Raw genomic sequence first — 20,334 nt, forward strand, 5'->3', positions numbered from 1 at the left:
GAAACAAATAAAAATGGCTATATTGTAGCTTGGAAAACTGCATCCTCATGTCATAGGAGTTGAATCTGACTTAAATGCATCCTAGCCTTTTTAAGAGTATCAGAGTGTTTTGGGGAAGATACCACAAAACATCATTTTGGGGCATTTTTATGTTGAATGTTAATAGTGCAGTTTAGGTGGATATAAATGGATCTACAAAAAAGTGCTGAGATCCATGAGCACTCAACCCTAGATGAAAATTTGTCTGAAACTTTTTATTGACGGACATACTTCGGACCACACTGGGAAGCTGTATCTGGTTTGCATAATCTTTGGCCATCCCAAGATTAAAAATGATGCTAACCTGGAACAAAGCAACCAGGTGAATGTATATCACATCTGCAACACTGGTGGACTGATGGGCAGTCCTTCAAATGAAGGAAGCTACTTGCAGTAAGTTTATGGTGTTGTACCCGAATCCTGGATGTCAGCAGAGACATACTGGTTTTGGGAAGGAACAATGTCTGCTGGAATCACAAAAGCCGGAGACAATTATTGTTAATTTCCAACTTCTTCTTTCACAGACCCATATGAGATGGGCTTCAGAATGCTGTATTGGGGTGGTCTTCAATAGACAAACTAGAATCTAATTAAAGAAACAACTGCTCAGACACCCATGTCGGTTCTAGGGCCATGAATGCCATAATCTATAGTTTGTCTACAGTATATCATGTGATTAATGTATAATAATGGAGACACTCCTTGCCAATTCAAGAAAACGTACTAGGGCTATAGGTATTCCTTACAACTATTCATTTAGCAACCATTACAATGGCACTGAAAAAAATGAGTTACACCAATCTGCGCATTTACAACTATTGCAGCATCCCCAAGGTTACGTGCTCAAAATTTGGGCACTTGGCAACCAAAGTGCAGTGTCCTAGAGTCATGTGGTTACTATTTATGACCTTCCCAGGCAGCTTCTGACAAGCAAAGTCAATGGGAAAGCCAGATTCATTTAACAACTGCAGTGATTCACTTAATAACTGTGGTTGTAAGTCAAAGACTACATGTATGTACACCAAGTGCATTTAACCAGATTAATGAAAGACTTAAGACACATTAACTGGGGTTCTCATTAACCTTATTTATTTTTATACATGCTTGATTCAGTAATCATATAATCCAAGTCCATTTGATTATTTATGGCCATATATACAGTATGTATTGCATGATCCAGAAAATGTTTTAATTCAGTATGTGAGTTAAATGTAATGCGCCAATACAGCCAATCTAAAATTCCTTAGACATCTGAAGAGATGAAGGTGAACAACAAAGAGAAAAATGCCTTCTTATACTAAATATTGTTTGAATTCAGCATCGCCGTGTGAAATTAACAGTGCAGATTTTGATTAAAAATGGGATGCACTGAGGCTCATTTCAGGCATGGTTTGCATTTGTTTAATCATTTGAGGCTACTCCAAACATATGCTACTGTTCTGCTAAACACATAAAAAGACAAATTTGGACTGAGGGATGAAAAATCTCAAGGACTGGGAAATCATGATCCTCCAGTTCAGTTGATCTGCAATTCCCAGCATTCTTTACCAACAAGGATACAAACTATAGTTCTGGCATAACTGGAAGGCTACAAGTTTCTCATCCCTAAGGAGGGAAGAGTTTCTTATATTTCTGATTACAAGAAACACTGAGCAGTTTCCTATTGGGTGTCATAATTTGAAGGGAAAGATTCCTGGGTGGCTCAAAATAAAAAAGCTGCTGGATGGAAATGGGATCAGGTTGGCTTTGGACTTAGCTTCTTGCTTCTGCCTCATTATTGAAGATCTTTAGGAAGCCAGAAGAGATCTTCCTGCAGAACCACAGGCACCATTTTGGATGTCCATGCTAGCTTTATTGCACTGTTTTTTAAATATGGCAAGTTGAAGATAGACTTCAACTTCCAGAATTTCCCAGCCAGCATGAAATTGAAGACCACACATCTTAAAGTTGCCAAGGTTAAGAGACACTGCATCAGAAGTACAAAGTCCTTATTCCTATCTATGTTGCAGTTTGATGACACTATAACAAGAGTACTACAGGTAATCCTCAATTTATATTCATTCAAAGTTTGACTCTGAAAAAGGTGGCTTACGTACTTATCCACACTGCAGAATCCCTACAGTCACATGATCAAAATTTGGCTACTTGGCAGCCAGCATGAATTTACGATGGTTCCAGCATTCCAGTGTCATATGACTACTGTTGCAACCTTCCCAACTGGCTTCTCACAAGCAAAGTCAATGGGGGAAGCTGGAACTAGTTAACTGCAGTGACTCACTTAATCGTAGCAAAAAAGGTCATAGAATTGTGTTTAACTCACATAACATCTGCCTTGCTTAGCAACATAAATTCTGGTCCCAATTATGGTTGTAAGTAAAGGTCTACCTATATGTATAATTCTGGGATCCTCGTTTCCAGAAGAATACTGAGGGCAGTGATAAATATGACACAGGGACTTAAAGGTATTTCCTGTAAGGATTGGCTGAAGGATCCAATCTGGGTCAGTCACCAGGACCAGAGATTTAATCTTCCCAGCTTTCGGACTCATGCTAAACAACTAAAAAAACCACACACAACAGGGACCATATAAACACCACCCACAGGATAGCCCAAAGCACACACTCTACTAGAGAGAAGTTCCCTGAGAATGGGCTCCAGCACAAATCCAAAAGCTTGGAAGACTAAACCTCTGGTCCCCATGACAAACCCAGATTGGATCCTGCAACATTATCCTGGAACACATATATTCACCTTCATTCGTGACTGAAGGAACTTAGGATGAGCTATTCAAGTAAATAAAATGCTTGGGAAAGGTGGTCAGAAACAGGAAAAGAAATAGGATCAGAAACAATGTGTACAACCTACAGTTACCTGTAGTTCACTTAATATAAGGGAAAACTTCCTTATTGTAAAATCTATACAACAGTAAAGTACCTTACCAACTGAAAGGAAGGGTTCTTCTTCTCTGGAGATTTTTAAGTACAGGCTTGTCAGTCATCTCTCATAGATTATTTAATTGGTTTTCTTGGACATAACAGAGGGGTGTAACAGATGTGTCCCTTCCATTTCCATGATTCTCTACATCAGTTGTGATTTAATTAGCCAACCACAGGTAAGTAAGCAAGTCATGTTTTATCATTTGCATAGATGCTGCTAGTCTGCTATGGCATTCTCATTCCTATGCAGCCAGTTGCCTTTAAAAAGAGAGACCATTTTTTAACCCCTAAACTCAGCACTGTTTTCAATTCCCCAGTGTAGCAGAAATCCCAGGAATATCCCTTCTGACGCCCATATCCTTTCTCATCACCTACATTATCCTTTCTCACGAGCTAGCAGTGAGACTACATGAGGCTATGTAGAGCCAATGTGGCGTAGCAGGCAAGGGATTGCGCAAGTATCACGAAGACAAACTCTCTTGGTCCAACCTACCTCTCAAGGTTGTTGTGGAGATAAGGTAAACGTCGTTAGGGAAGCTACCTGGAACCCCTTGAGAAAAGGCAGGATTTAAATCTAACGAGGAAACGACGAAGTCTCTGGCAATTGGGTCAAGAGAGGCCGTGCCCATCCGAATCCGCGTGATACGTTACTGCCTCCTAAGGATTTCTCCAAACTCCCGGCGCGGTTCCGTTGCTTCCTCTCTTTCAAAGTTGGCTAGAACACGTCAGGCTTTGTGACCCAGTGGATCTCCAGCAGTCAGTAGCAAGAGATTTCCTACCCCCCCCCTTTCCTTCCTTACACGCACACGCACACACACACACGACGCTCTTCCCGGGAACACTTCTCTGCATTACCCAAGGAACCGAGGACATTTCATTTATATTTTTATACCCCGAAACGACGGGAGAAAGCCGTCCCTTGAATTGCAGAAGCAGTCGATCTGCCTCCACACCAAGTGTCTTCTGCTCTCTTGCCTACAAGTAGCCGTAGGCTTCTTCCCCCCCCCCCCGCGTCCGCGATCGCAGTTGTCTCCCCCAGCCTCCCCCTTCTTCCAAGATCAGGGTGGGACTACTGAATGGAATATTTCCCCTTCTCTACAGCCAGCCGGCCCCCCCACGGATTTCAAGGATTTAGTATCCGCCACCAAAGACATTGCAGATTGGGGGAAGAGTGTCCTTGGCGTGCTCATCACTGCAAGGTAAGGGATGTCCCGGGTGGCGGGAGGAGAGAAAAGATGTTGAGAAGGAAGGGGACCTTTCCCCCTTACAACAGTCAGGCTGATGGATGTGCAAGGAGAGAGGGAGCAGCTCAGGTGTCCCAGGTACCTGCTGTAGGTGAAGGGGGATGTTCACTGGATGTTGCCAGTGAAAGGGCCAAGTTACAATTGCACCCCTGGAAGAATGAGGTTTGGGGTGGGCGGCAGGGGTCCCGTGGACTCTTCCTAACAGCACCAGCATCCACGGGGATGGTGGGGAAGAGCTGATTCCCCCTAGAGAAGCCAGGGATGAGGCTCAGCAATTGCTGATTGAGTCGCCTGGTGGCAGGAGGGGGGGAAAGGAAGGCAGTGGACGATCCCGTGACAGTGACTCGAAATGCCACCAGAAGGAAACTCTCACTGTCATTTTCTTCTGCTACTGCTTCTCCCTTCCAAATCTCCCAAAATGGTGTGGTTTTTTGGGAGGGGGGAGGGAGGGCAGAATCGTGGCTTCTGCTGTAGTGTTAAAAAAAGCATACTTTGCCATCAAGGAGATGCTGAAGCCAGAGAGAGGGTAGGGGACGGGCTTGGGCCAACCGAGGAGGAATTCAGCTTTCAGCAGGTCACTATAGAAAGAGGGTACATTAAATCAAGCAAGGGGGGAAACATACCTTAAGGATCTTTAGAAAAATGCTTGGCTGCAGACTCAGGACTGCTGGTGGGAATGGAGCAGTTTCTTGCACTACTAGGCCAATGTTTTTCAATCTCAGGAACTTTAAGATGTGTGGACTTCAGCCCCCAGAATTCCCCAGCCAGACAGGTTGAAGTCCACACATCTTAAAAGTTTTTGAGATTCAGAAATACTGCACTAGGCTCGCTTGCTTCCCCTGATTTTTCACACCACAGGTACTGTGGCTAAATTCCTTCCAAAGATACTAGTGGGCACTTTCAGTTACACCCAATAGGTCCTTCCTTCTGGATGTGCATCCCACAAGCGCCTCTTGTGTGTTTATATAAGTTTCTTCCTAATCCCTTCCCCTCCTCATTTTCTCATGCACCTTTTTGAGAATGGTTGAACATTTGGCTGTGGGGCAAAGATCAGGCAGTGGAAATGTTAATTTGGCACCATTGTAACATCCCATTAGGTATGCTTGGGAAGATTTTCAACTGCATGCAGCTTAACTCAGTTACTGGAGTTATTAGGAGGTGCTTGCTCTCTGGTTTATGGCCTGGGTCAGATAGATGAATTAGTCTTCTATATAAATCCATTTCCAGACCTTTCAATTCCAGTTCCCCAGTCCTTTTGGGAGGGAAAAGATATTTCTAAGACAAAATGGAAATGCACATTTTGAAGCAAAATTCTACGGTGCAACAGTCCAACTTCATGAATCCATAATGACCATGTGCTCCAGTTTAACATCCACATTTACAGCTTGTGCACGCTACTAGCATATAATACAGCTGCCTCGGCTCAGCTGATGGATGTTGCTATCTCCATTTGTGGGAGCACATCTGCTTCTTGGGTGCATGAATGTGTCATTGCTCTCGGCTGCTCAGCATGTGCTTGCCTTGTGATCCTGGCATACGCTTCCCACAGATGTCACGTTCCTGCCATGCTAAGACAAACTGTGAAAAACTTTGGCTATTTCACACGTCCCACAGTAAGGTCCCACAGTAAGGTCAATCTGTTTTAGCTAGAACTGTGCTGCAAAGCAGAGTGCTTCTGAACTCCAAAGACAGGACATAAATGGGGGATACACTTTCTCCGAATATTAAACATGTTTCTGGCATTTGAGACATGTGGCCTTTTGCAGGGCAGAGAAAGGGGACTGGAATACAGTACTGTTTTCCTATGAAAAAACACTCAAGATGTTTCTGGTAGGAGGAAAGAGTATTCTTTAGAGCAGATATGCGCAACCTAAAATTTTGGAAGCCATGTGCAGCTCCCCTCCACCAAAAAAAGTTTGGGGATAGCCTTTAGGTACCTTTATTTGTTACCTAGTTACAATTTTAACATAGTAGAAAAAAGTTACGAATCTTTATAGTCAAACTCAACTCTTGGCAATTTGTTGGATAGGTTTTCCTGGCAGCTGTTTAAAAGTGGTGCCCTTGCCTTCCTCCAGGATATTTTGTCAAGTTCCAGGTCTGGCCTACAGCCTTGTATTTCCTGGTGGTGTCCTGTCCATTGCTAATGAGATCTAATTCTGCTCAGTTTTCTTTAAAAAAAAAAACAACAACACCCACCAACCAGATAAGATATCCCAGAGCATGGAAAGGGACAGATTTTTTTTTATTAGAGCATTTTAGCCATGTAAGAAAAAAAAATCTCCCAAGATATAGCTTAGTGCAATGGTTCTCAACCTGTGGATTGGGACCCCATTTGGGGTCGAACGACCATTTCACGGGGGGTCGCCAAACAATGCAGTCCGCCATTTTTTCCCCTTTTCCTTAGCTGTGCTACTCCCTTTTATTCTACTGGCTTTTGAAAGCCAATAAAATAGACTCTCTTGAATAGAGTCTAATTCTATTGGCTTTCAAAAGCCAATAGGAATTGTCCAGGCTGTCTCTGCCCTGCTGAGCCCGCCAAAAGTCACATTCTGCAAACGGTGAGTTTGAGTAGTCCTCGACTTACGACCGGTTGAGTAGTCCTCGACTTATGACCGGTTGGGGGTCACGGCATTAAAAAGGTTGAGAACCACTGGCTTAGTATTTCTCAACCTTGGCAACTTTAAGAAGTTTGGACTTCAACTCCCAGAAGTCCTCAGCCAGCCTAGGTGGGGCATTCTGGTTCGACAATTCTGGCTAGAGCATTCAGGGAGTTGAAGTCTATACATCTTAAAGTTGCCAAGGTTGAGAAACAACAATATAGATGATAAAGCAAGAGCATTTATATCTTATTTGTAGCATAAAACAGATTTGTATCATCTGAAGTCCTAGAGCCATATGCAGCCTCCAAATTCCTTGGCCCCCAAGATACCTTTAATATGTAGGACAAGGGTAGGCAACCTTGGCTCTTTTATGACTCATGGACTTCAACTCCCAGCATTCCTGAGTCAGCATGGCTGGTTCAGGAATGCTGGGAGTTGAAGTCCATGAGTCATAAAAGAGCCAAGGTTGCCTGCCCCTGATGTAGGAGCATGTAAAACATAACTCTAAGGTGATACTAACTCTGCAAAATTAAAATTAAACCTAAAAGGGAATGAAACAAAAATATTTATGTTCTTCTGAGCCATGATTTTTGGAAGAATTGGGAAAAACTCTGCATTCCTGCAATAAAGATTTCTCATGATGTGCAGACTGCAACTTCAGGATCTCACCACAAAAAAAGGGGGGAAAAAGAATGAACAGTAGTGTTTAAACAAAGTACAATTTCAATAATATATCCCTGGTTGGCCTGATGGAAAGGAAAAAATTCTCTATTTTTTTTTTGTCTAGGTTCTATAATGTCTCCACATTCTATTAATTTGGAAGCCATGTTGCAAGTATAGGTGACCCTTTGTTTAACAATTTGGAGGGGGTGGGAGCTGCTCCAATTGTCAGCAGTTATGATTAGAGGAGACTTGAGGGACAAACATCAACTGTAGGAGGAGGCTACATGCAGCCCTGGAACTTCCAAGTTTATTATGTACGTATTGATCAGCAAATTTGTTTCTAGCAGAATCTTGCTAGAAAATTAGCAGTTTTATTCAAGCTCCTTGGCTCCCAGAAACAACGTCTTGCTGTGATTTTCAAATTAGCTGTTTTCTGATAAAATATTTTGCACATGGGTTGACAAGTATTTTTGCAGAGTCAGCTAAGAGAGGGTCCAATGATTCTCATACATTGGATTATTTTCAACATATGATTTATGAGCATATGGTATTCCTTGGGGTGGACTAGCTTGCCATTCATTCTTTAGATCCATGCCTAATAAGGGTGACATCATTGTGTAAGGAGTAGTGAGAATTAACTTAGAAGAGAACAGTAATGCATCACTGAGAGAGAGCAGGATATTTCCTTGTTTAAAGGAAACAACAGTTTTATATATATCTGAACAGGGAAAGGTTCTAGGAAAGATAATGGCTAATCAACTTCAAGAGGAAGTATCTAGACCAGCATTTCTCAATCTTGGTGACTTTAAAATATGTAGATTTTGACTCCTAGAATTCCCCTGGCTGTGGAATTCTGGAAGTAGAAGTCCACTCATCTTAAACTTGCCATACACACTGCAGATTTTTAGTGCAACTTGGGGAAGCTACATTATATTTCCTGTTCTTCAGCTATTACCTTGGCTTTCCAGAGATTTGAGGGCAAAAAATAAAGTGCTAGTTATTACTTTTAAAACCCTAGGAGCTTAGGCGTAGCTTACCTAAGAAAATGCTCTAGTTTACATGATCCTCATGCACGGGAACATTGCCAAAAGAAATTCTTCAGGTATGACCAGGTCATCCCATCAATTTGGGATGAGGACTTCTCAGTCCCTGGTTTGTAAAAGACATGCCTGATAGATAGCAAATGTCTGTCTTCTTTAGATGCCTTCAAGAGCCCCACAGGCACCCATTGTTTTGTCTGGATTTTGTCATCTTTAGTCCTTTTAATATGGTGTTTACACAAATTTTATTCTATTTGCCTTTGTTTTTAAATGGTTTAAAAATTAATGTAAACTAACCTGAACTATTTAGGAAGGGCAGGATGGAAATGAAAAAAACATGACAAAAATATTGAGCTATATTAAGTAGAAAAGTGGCTTTAATAAAAGTGGCTCAACTGTAAATCTCTTCCCCGCGTCAGAAAAATCGTTGCACCCTTGTGATGATATAAGCTCTCCTGCCTTGAACAGGGGGTTGGACTAGAAAACCTCCATGGTCCCTTTCAGCCCTATGATTCTATGTTCTAATAGGGACTGAGGGGGATCTAAGGTTGATGCATTTACAGGGGCAGGTAATTCCTGAATATCAGTTGCTAAGGGAAAGCATCAAGGAAGGGTTGCTGTGTTCTGACCCTCCTTGTAGGCTTCCTGAAGGCACCAGGTTGGCTGCTGGTAGAACAGGCCTTCCATTTGACCACTCTATCACATGCCCCCATGAACCTCATTTTATTTCTTTAACAAGGCTTTGTTCTTATTCTCAGCATTTTGCTGAGTTGATTAATATCCCTTCTAGTAAAGGACTGTCCTTCCATACTTGGTCACTCTAGCTGGGAAGAGAGAAGGCAGTTTCTACCTTCAAATCCATAGGACCTCTCATTTTCCTTTACTAGAAGCAATATCAATCTCCTATTTGAAGGCTCTTCTGCTTTGTCTGTTGTTTTTATTTTTAAAAAGTCTCACAGTATATCAACAGTGTGACAGTGTTCAAAACAGTATAATAATGACATATAAAAGGTGTGGGGGGGAAAATACAATTTAGCATTAGGAGATGTGTTTGAAATCTTTAGATGAGGCGTGAAGTTGTAAATATCTGTGTTCAGTATTTCTGCTCAGAAAGATGACACAATCTATTACAAACTACTTTACTGGTTTAGTTAAAAATTGAGATCAAATTTAAACAAAACAATCCTTAGTTAAAAATCATTTTCTTGTTATATAACTTTATTGATTTTCAAAAAACAAAGTTTTAAAGATAAACATAAAAAAGATTTGATACAAAAAAAGCTCAGAAAAGATAAAAGTGAAAGTGCAAAAAAGAAGAAAAATGGAAAAACAATGACTTCCAATTTTTTTTGGTACAGATATAAGTAAAAAAATGTCTCTGAGATTAACATTTGCCTACATTGTTTCCATAATGCCATATAATTCTAATCATCAAATCCCCCAAACAACTTTTCATTTCTTTCAGTTTCTTGCAAAAAATCCAAAATTGGTTTCCAAGTAGAAATAAAATTTGTCAAAGTATTTTCTTTCATCAAGACTGTCAATTCCACAGACTTCACTCTCCATTCTTCCCATTGTAGATATTTGTAAATCCTACCACCTTTGAGCATATAAAATATTTGCTGCAGTTATCATATATAAAAGCAAAGTTCCATAAAATGACTCCGTTTGCTTGTCCGTTATGGCATTATGTATGATCTCTTTCAGAAAATTAAGAATGATAATAGTTGGAAATGTGATTTTTTTTTCATCAAGCCCTATTTTAAGTATTGGTCCAATTCTTTGAGTCATACTAGGACACAGATGAAGAAGGGTAGAGTAGCTGGTGGGGCAACTGAAAATTGTCCCGAGAGGAGAAATGGAAAGAACAGTTTTTTGGCCTGAGAAAAGATGGTTGAAATCAAGAGCTTTATTGTTGAATTATTTATTGATTTATTTTTTATCCTGCCTTTATTATTTTTGTACATAACTCAAGGCAGTGAAGACACCTTCCTCCTCCTATTTTCCCTACAACAACAATCCTGTGAGGTGGGTTAGGCTAAAGAGAGTGACTGGCCCAAGGTCATCCAGTTAAATGCCTAAGGAAAGACTAGAACTGGTACCTTAACTCGACTAGACCAAACTGGTGCATGAGGGGGGGCTGTTTAAAATATCAAGATGGCAGCCATGACAATGTAATTGAAATCCTGTCCCCCTTTATGTGTGTGATGCATGTTGTGCTTGTATAGAAAAGGGCCTGGGTTCTTCCATCTCGATTTTTTTTTAAAAAAAAATCCTCTTGTGGACTGAGAGGAAATATAATAATAATAATAATAATTTTTATTTTGCGGTCACAGACCAAAATACAAGTGCAACAAAAGAAAACACAAGAAAAATATAATCACAAACAATAACACCAGAAGCCTTGGCTAAGGGGAACTACAACGTTCTCCTCTAATAGTTACAGCTCTTAAAAGAAATTTAGAAACCTGAGAAGTAATATAGGAGGAGCCATCCCCTAGACAATATAAAACCAAATTACTAACATTAGAACCAGAGGGATCAATTCCAAGGAGAGGCAATAGTTTAATTCTGGCTGTATTATATATAGGGCAGTATAATAAGACATGCTCCACAGTTTCAACTTCAGCCCTATCACAGGGGCATACCATATATGCCGGCGTATAAGGCGACTTCCGGAAGCGCTAAAATCGGTGCCAAAGACAGGGGTCGTCTTATACGCCGAGTCGTCTTATACGCCGGAAATACTGGTAGTTTCCGGCGTATAAGACGACGTTCTAGGAATGCGGCTTGGCGACAAAGACGGGGGTCGTCTTATACGCCGGGTCTCCTTGTATGCCGGCATATACGGTAATCTCTCACTAAACGGGAGCCTCTTGAATCGCCTGTCGAGTAGTGCTGAGGGCAAGACATTGAAATGGGCTAGGAAAAAGACTATTCTATACTTGGGGATGGTTAGAGTATAGAAATAAGAGGCCATCCTCAATGAGAGGAAATATAAAGAGGCATTTGCAGAAAAAAGTCAGGACTTTTTTTTTTTTAACATCATCCTTATGAATTCATAAGAGCAGTGCAGTAATGGAACTAATAGCCCAGTAATCAGAGGAGTCCAATTTCCATGGAAAGGCATTTGTTGAGGATGCTTTAATATGAATTCCTGCACTGACCAGGTGATGGAACTCAGCAGTCTACATGATCACTTCTGTGTCTGTGGTGCTCTGGTGAGCAGGACAGGCTGGAAATTGCCCTTCCACAATTTTTCCTGATGCCACCCAAATATTTTGGATTTCAATTCTAGTCAGATCTAGCCAGCACAATTCAACCACAGGGAATTGTGGGATTTATAGGCTAAAATACATGGAGATAAATGGAAATGCATAAAATTCTGTTCTATGATGCAGTTTTTCTATTAAAATTAGACTAAACCAGTGGTTCTCAACCTGTGGGTCAGGACCCCATTTGGGGTCCAACGACCATTTCACGGGGGTCGCCAAACAACGCAGTCCGCCATTTTTTCCCCCTTTTCCTTAGCTGTGCTACTCCCTTTTATTCTATTGGCTTTTGAAAGCCAATAGAAGAGACTCTCTTGAATAGAGTCTAATTCTATTGGCTTTCAAAAGCCAATAGGAATTGTCCAGGCTGTCTCTGCCCTGCTGAGCCCGCCAAAAGTCCCATTCTGCAAACGGTGCTGCACCAGTTGAGTAGTCCTCGACTTACGACCGGTTGAGTAGTCCTCGACTGATGACCGGTTGGGGGTCACAGCATTAAAAAGGTTGAGAACCACTGGACTAAACAATACTAAAAAGTGCTATTTATTACTCTTCCCTTTTCTGTAAAAACAAAAGAAAAGGATAAGAAGTGGGATTAAAAATTAAAAAGCAAACCTTTGGGAGACAGTATTGGGGTTGTTGAGTACAGAAAAAGAAAAATGAAATAAGGCACTGGTCATTCAGGATGCAAAAGAAGATATTTAATCTGTGTAACTGATTTTTGCTTAGGTGCTGCCAAAGAGCAGAATGTCAAACATTTTGGAACACTACTCACTTGTCTAATAGTTGTGGGAAGGGAAGAAGAAGAATAGTTCTGTGTTGAGCAAAACTAAAGTTTTTACTTGCAACCCTTTGATTTTCAGATTCATTGAGAAAGGTGAAAGAAGAAAATAGATGAGTGATGATTATTTTTTTGAGAGCATAAGGTAGTGTACAATGATGAAATTGATACACTTACACAACAAACTAAACTAGGCAGGTTGGTTAGTGTTAATCATGGTTTTTCTCATAGCTTAGTATGTATGAATTCAGTCTATCTGCATGGTTTATGATTTCTTGTATTTTATGAATCCAGAAAAATGGTTAATTTAGTAACCAGCTTCAAGTACTTTGTGTGAATGCAGCAAGAGATATGTATGGAATATGGATCTTGTGGAAAGTATGTTTCCTTTTGAAATAAGTTTTGATTAAACCTCACGTGAAAGAGCATTCCTCTGGCAAGGCGCTACCACAAAGAAGGTTTGATGACACAGAGAACAAGGATTCAGGAATTCCCAAGTTTTTCACCCTGTAGGGTAGGCCATTTCTGATTTTTCTTTCAGTAAAGGCTACAAACCTGGAAGTCACCAGAAGTTGGGGATAACTGAATTTCTCCTACTTTTGGAGTCAGTGTGAAATATTGAAGATCGACTATAGCATGCTGACAAAATGGCTTTCATGATAGCCACAACAAACCACCATGTGCCATTTACCAGAAAACAATTAGAGTGAGGATGTTCTCTACCATCTCAGCTGACTTTTGTCTTTTCTCTATGCAGACGAGCAATTTTCCAAACAGATACACAGAGACTGCAACTCTCAGAGTTCATTGCCAAGAAATAGACTGCTAGGGAATTCTGGGAATTCCTTTCCAGCTTGTCAGGTGGGCATCATGTAGGGAAAGGCTAATGTACAACAAACAGGCAGTATAGTAGGGGAACTTCAATTATTTATTTATTTTGTACAATTCACTGCATGGCCATGAGTTGGGTAAAGGGAGGGAGGGTCACAAATGAAAAAAAAAAGTATAGGTACGGTGGTCATCAACTTATGACTACAATTGAGCCCCAAATTTATGTTGCTAAGTGAGATAATTGTTCAGTGAGATGATTGCCCCATTCTATGACCTTTCTTGCCACATTTGTTAAGTGAATCACTGTAGTTGTTAAGTTAGTAACACAGTTGTTAAGTGAATCCAGCTTCCCCATTGATTTTGTCAGAAGGTCACAAAAGGGGATCAAATGACACTGCAACCATCACGAATATAAGTCAGTTGCCAAGCATCCAAATTTTGATCATGTGACTGAGGACGCTGCAATGGTCATAAATGTGAAAAATGATTATAAGTCACTTTTTTCATTGCCACTGTAACTCCAAACAGTCACTAAGCAAACTGTTGTAAATCGAGGCTACCTTTATGTTGTGTCTGAATGCTGAGGAATTAAGAATGCTAAATTTATGCTGGAATGATGGGGAGAATGCTGTCTGGGGAATTCTGGGAATTCTGGGAGTTGAAGTCCACGCATCTTCAAGCTGCCAAGACTGAGAGGCACTGTTCTAGAGGCTTCCTCAAATAACACACCGCGTGGCTTAATTATATTGGAATGATTAGTACATTACATTAGTAAATTACATTAGACAGACACAGCAACGACATAACAGTTTAATTAACTTCATCTTGACTTGTATTTATTGAAGAAATATCAACCAGTGCTAAATATAAAGGAGGAAGAGCAAGGGAAAAATTTCTTCCCCTGGTGTGATTTGTACCTGGTTTTTGTTTTTCAAAGGTACGGAATTTTTCTAAGGGAAAAATGGGGAGAGACTGACTCCAATCTTTTTTTTTTCTAAGGTAAACACCCCAACTATTGCTCAGGCTGAATGCAATAGACTAGAGCATGTTTCCTTTCTTGAACATATTTGCTTATTTATCAAATTATATGTCATTTCTATGACAAAATGACTTTACAGGTAGTCCTTGACTTACGATGGGTCACTTAGTGATTGTTCATAGTTACAACAGACCTCCCTGGGGGTAATTATGACCCAGATTTGAAGTTCTGATGGTCACCTTCCCTTGTAGTCATGTGACTGCTGGGCCACATTTATAGCCGTTTACAATGTCCTGCCATCATGTGACCAAGTTTTATGATAATTTTGCTGAAAACTGGCATTTCTGTTTTTTTTGGCAAAACTGCTGCATAGTGAACCATGGGTCTGCTTAATGGCAAAGGCATTTGCTTAATGACTGCCACAAAAAAAATCATAAATTCAGGTCATCATATGGGTGACCTGATTTACAACCATCACGAGTTATGACCATGATGGACAGGCTCCATTATGGTCATAACTTGGAAACTAAGTGTAATTGGCTTACACAACTGGATTAAAACATCAAGTAAAATAGCAAATCAGAATCAATACAATGTTCATATATTATGAAGGAAACAGGAATAGTCAATATTTTAGTAGCAACCAAAGGCTGCCCGTAACTTTGTGGGGGAGTGAAGGCTACAAAAGGCAAAATGTTTGAATCTTGCAGATGGGCATTGCGATCTTAAGGGGGTTATTTCTTAACTATGTTACAGCTATTTTAGGGCATACACTACAGTTTCCTTCTGTGTCCGAATTCAAACTCGCCAGGAAATCTGCTGCCACTTTTCATTAATTATCATCAAGTTTCTGACATTACAAAAGCAGAAATCAAGGGCTGTTTTGGACAGAGGCTCCAGTTGCCCACTCTTGTGCTAAACCACATGATCTATCTGTACAGTATATGAATTAACATGTTGTGTGAATGCAGCCACAAGGATCTGTCAGGCATGGATAAGGATTGATATGTTGTGCAAATCTAATCAAATGGAATTTTATTCCATAAACCATGGTTAGGTATCCATAGTGTCATGCAATAGAAAAACCATATAGACATCTGAAATGACTAAGGACTTTTGAGTTTATCGGGAAGGAGGAATACAGAATCATGTTCTGTTTATTTCTTTTAACACCTGATATGCTGCTATTTGTGGGCAGCTTGAAAATATTCATGTAGGATAAACATCAAGTCTATGGCATCGTGTGGTGTGAATTTTCATCTTAAAAGTTTAACGAAGGAGTGTGGTAGTTCACGAGTTTAGAACACTGGGTGGGCAATCGGCAGGCTCACATTTGAGACCCATTTCTGTTGGAGGGTGGGGTGAGCTCCTGTCACATGCTCCAGCTCAACCTAGAGGTTCAAAAGCAGTGACCATGAGTAGATAAATGGGTACCATTTCAGTGGGCAACTTCACGGAGACATGAAAGGACCCCCCAACTGGGTATCCCCCAGGCTATACTGTTATCATCAGCAAATCCTTTCATCACAGAAGCTGCTTCTGACACTGAAGTATTAGTATTAAAGGGTTTAACAAACTCAAGGAGAAAAAGATATCCATTATTAGTTAATAGTTCCAAAGAAATTTGAAACCTCCGTAACTAGGGATAATCTAGCACAGTGGTGGCGAACCTATGGCACGGGTGCCAGAGGTGGCACTCGGTGCCCTCTCTGTGGGCACACACATTGTTGCTTCAGTCCCGCCTCTTCCCATGGTCCCCTCCTCACCAGCAGCCCCCCGGAGGAGAGTTGCCCCTGGGCGCAGCCCATATGAAGCAGCGCAGCCAAGGACATGGTAGCCGGGCAGTGGGGACAAGACTCCGCCCTTGCACCCCATCGCATGCAGATGATGCTGCGGGGCATGGGCAGAGGGCATGGCCACCATGGTGCTGCTGGGCTGCCTGGGTGATCTGCGGCAGGCCGTGGAGATGGTGGGTGGTCCAGTGGGCAGGGCGGAGCGGGGATGGGGTGGATGGGCGGTTTGGGGGCACTCGATCTCTAAAAGGTTCGCCATCACTGATCTCCCACTAGAGTGCAATTGCTGGGGGAAATGATAGGGAAGAAATGCTGCCTTCGTATTTTGTGTGTAGGTATCTGATTGGCTGTAATGAAACTGGGCTGAAGGGACCCTTGCTCTGCTCTAGAAGGACTTCTCTTAGTTTCTCTAGGTTGACGAGATTTCTTTTGCTCTTCCAGTGACAGGCCGAGTCAGTGAGGAAATGGTTGCTGACTGTGGCTGAATCCACAGCTGCAAGAATATGCAGCCCAGGGGCCTTCCTGGCAGTGCAAAGGCAGCGGACTGCGCCAAGGAGCTGATCACCACGTTGTGCACGGGGGTTGTGGCCGGGAGGCATGGTGACAACTTTCAAGATTGCCGTGCTGGGTGCTCAAGGGGTCGGGAAGAGTGCCATTGTCCACCAGTTCCTGTACAACGAGTTCAGCGAGGTCTGTGTCCCCACCAAGGCCCGCCGTGTCTACCTACCTGCCGTGGTCATGAATGGCCATGTTCACGACCTACAGATCATGGACTTCCCACCCATCGGCTCTTTCCCTGTAAATACCCTGCAGGTAGGTGTACATCCCACCTGTCAGACTTCAAAAAGAATACTCTCACTGCCAGCTATAGGTTGCTTTGAATGATGTGTCAGTGTCAGCATCCGAGGTCTTCCAGGTGGCTGCTCCTGTAAGTGGAGAGTCCAGAAGAAGACTATGCCCAGTCTTCCAGAAGTAGATTGAAATATCTGTGGCGATACCCTACATTTCCATGGAGAAAATATTAGAGTGAGTAGTTCATGGGGTATATATGCTGCTGGGGGAGGAAAATTCTCCATCCACTCTTACACCCCCTCTTAGAACATACCCTTGGCTATGTATGCTAAGAAAATAAATAGGGCCTGTTTAAGCAGATTGAGTTCTAAAACAGTTCAGTCAATTTGGAATCCTTGGTTTCAAGAGAACATATCTTCTCTTTGTCCAGTGGCGACATTCATGTGAGGAACATATTAGATTTCTATATTTGCATTAATTCTTTGGGTTTCTTTGGGTTTTTTTAATTGGAAAATTAAGGCGGATAAACTCAAGCTGAAGTGGATAATCGGTTAGTTTTTTACAACTGATTGAGTGCGGTTGCTTTAACCCTGCATATGATCTATGCTGTGCCTGTTCTGGGTTAATTCTAACATCTAAATCTAACAACTGGATCATAGACTCTTTTATAATTTTTCACAATGCACTAATCCCTCTAATGGTTCAGTTTAGTATTTTGTGAAGACCAGGCCACAGAGTAAGACCCATTGGTGCAAATAATTCTATTGCTTCTTTTCACAAGAAGAAAATTTCTATTGCAGGAAAAACTGCAGCAAAAAACTCCCCAATTCTTTTCACTGTAAAAACTGGGGAATAACTAAGGATGTTCTAAACAGTAAACAGATATTTGACCACTCAGCTGTCCTCTGTCCTAGTGCTCTCCAGATGTTATCATACCTGCAATTTCAATAGCAATCTTGGTTGATCCAATATTTAAACTATCCAAGTTTAGCAAATTGTGTGAATGCTGTGGTTAAGTGTGTTATTTGAACATAGCCATTAAGTAAATCCTTATAAAAATGTACTCATGTATGAGAGGATCTGTCTAGGTTTCTTGCTAAAAATTGACATCAGCTTGATAGCACATAATCCATCAGTTGATAGCTGTATAATAAAGGCCATTATGGTCATTCTCTACAATCCAGAAGAGGTAGGAAAGGGTGGAGAGAAGCAGTAAGTTCACAATTAAGCCTGGATTTCAGTGAGGCTCATCCAGATCCAAAACCAATATTCTTAGCTACCGTTGTCCAGCATAGCCCATTTATCTGGGATTGGTAACAGAGTGTCCAGTTCTAGCTGGCATATTTTGCTTTACATCAAAGATAGAGCATCTGTGGCTCTCCACATGATCCTGGTTTATATTCACAGCATTTACCACTGATAAACCTGGCTATAGGTGCTAGGAACTGTACCTGAGTAACATTCTTTCAATCAGCCATACTTTGTGAGGACTTTGGTGCTCTTGGTAGTTTTCTTGCAGATGTTTCATTACCACACTAGGAAACATCATCAGTTAGCCTAATTACCTTGCACTGATACCTAGTAACCTTGCACTAATCATGTTGCCTAGTTGGGTAATGAAATGTCTGTAAGAAAACCACCAAGCGCATGGAGCACCAAGAACTACACAGTTCAACCCTGAGCTATAAATTTTTATAAATCTTCTATTTTGTATGTCTACTTGGTCTTCTATAGATTATAGACAAATCTGATGGACTTTTAATGGATTTGATAGAAAATATTAGGTTAATCATCTCTCAAGAAAAACTGGCAGGTGGAATAGGATGAGCAGCAGCAAGATGGATGGACTAAGTCACAGTGTCTTTGAATGCACAGTTGGAAAATCTGTGAGACCGGGTTAGGGGCAGATTGTCATGGAGAAAATCTGTGTGGAGTTGCTTGGAGTTAAAAGTGATTTGATGGCACATAATCACATAATTTAACCAATAAAATCAACATTGATAAGTTTCATTAAATCCTTTGAGGATATAAACCGATCCCTGTAGTAATCTATTTTAGCATCTTTATGAGTTATAGTTGAGTCTTGTTAGCAAAATCCTATGTATGCTTATTCAATAGTTTCAGTGATTCTAGTTCTTTGAAAAAGTGCATGCAACCCTGTATATTATACTAAGGCTCTTTTCGTACATTTTTAGTATCATTTATAGTGTTGTGTGCAACAGGCTTAACTAAGTCCAGCAGCAACTTCATTATTATAAAACACTAAGTTTGATTAACCTAACTTTATTGTTTTATTGTGGCTTTGCATGATGAGGGAACTGGATATTTCATTGTATTGTGCACATTAAACAAACTGACCATGTTACATGAAGCCAAGCTCATGAAGCCACAAGGAACAATATAGATTTCCCATTGCATTTTAACATTTATTCTACCTGCTCAGAGAGGTGGAATGCTCTTGAAGGGTCCACAGTGCAATGGCCAGTGTTTTAAGTTTTAGTCTCATGGTCTAGCAGTTGCCTGCCTTTATAATTTTAAGAAGATGCACCTGTTCTCTAGCACTGCCATCACCCTTCATTAAATGTTGTCCCAATTTTTTTTATGAGAACCTTGTCCCTTTGTGCCTGCCATTTATCAAACTACAATAATTAGAAGTGCAACAGATGGAGATATCTCAACATGGCTATACAAAACAAATTTATAGTTCTTACCAGGGCTTTTTTTATTATAGAACACCCAGAACGGAGTTCCGGCACCTTTTTTGGATGGAACCTTGTAGGGTAGGCAAGGCGGGTTGTATGACGTGTGTGAGTTCTGGCACTTTTTTTTTTTAACAAAAAAAGCATTGGTTCTTACTATATATATAAACACATTTTCAGAGGGAAGCTTGTAGGCATGTTTCAAAAATCTCAGACCCTAGTGCTATGAAATGCAAAGAGGAAGAATAACTGGATTTTTTTTTTTAGTCGAGAAGGTTTTTATATACAGTAGCTCCTTGCATCTCTGACTAGCCCAAATATTTGCCAAATTGCATAAAATTGTTAATTGGTTGATTCAGTTTAAAATGTACATTTTAGAAGCTCCCTTCTACACCCCTGGGTTTTTAATTGTCATTGTTCTCTGTCTCGAAATCTTTGTCATCTTATATTAGTGCTATCAGTAATCATGAGGTCTATCACTTAACAGATACTTAATGGAACTTAATTAAATTAAATCTAAATTAACTTACACAAAAAATAAACTTGAATAAATGTGTCCTTTCTTTCAAGATTATACCTGCACTCCAAATTACATCCATCATCTGCTGCTTTATAAATACAGATGGTCCTTGACTTATGAAGTTACAGCAGATTTCATAAGTCCATAA

The 20,334-nt window shown here is 40.8% G+C and overlaps 1 protein-coding gene across 2 annotated transcripts in view; it reads left to right on the plus strand.

The window, feature by feature from the left end:
- The first annotated feature begins 3,788 nt into the window (after positions 1-3,788).
- The window catches only part of RASL10B (RAS like family 10 member B), a 45,748-nt gene continuing 29,202 nt past the window's right edge, over positions 3,789-20,334 (plus strand). For both annotated transcript variants that reach the window (XR_005555680.1, XM_039334616.1), the window contains exons 1-2: positions 3,789-4,174; positions 16,617-16,988. Coding sequence is in view for 1 of the 2 variants with exons in the window: in XM_039334616.1 (XP_039190550.1) it covers positions 16,773-16,988 (216 nt within the window). In the remaining variant the exon portion in view is untranslated. The remainder of the gene's footprint in view (positions 4,175-16,616; positions 16,989-20,334) is intronic.

Source organism: Crotalus tigris, unplaced genomic scaffold, assembly GCF_016545835.1.
Source record: "Crotalus tigris isolate CLP2741 ecotype Arizona unplaced genomic scaffold, ASM1654583v1 scf7180000017632.1879674, whole genome shotgun sequence".
NCBI lineage: Eukaryota > Metazoa > Chordata > Lepidosauria > Squamata > Viperidae > Crotalus > Crotalus tigris.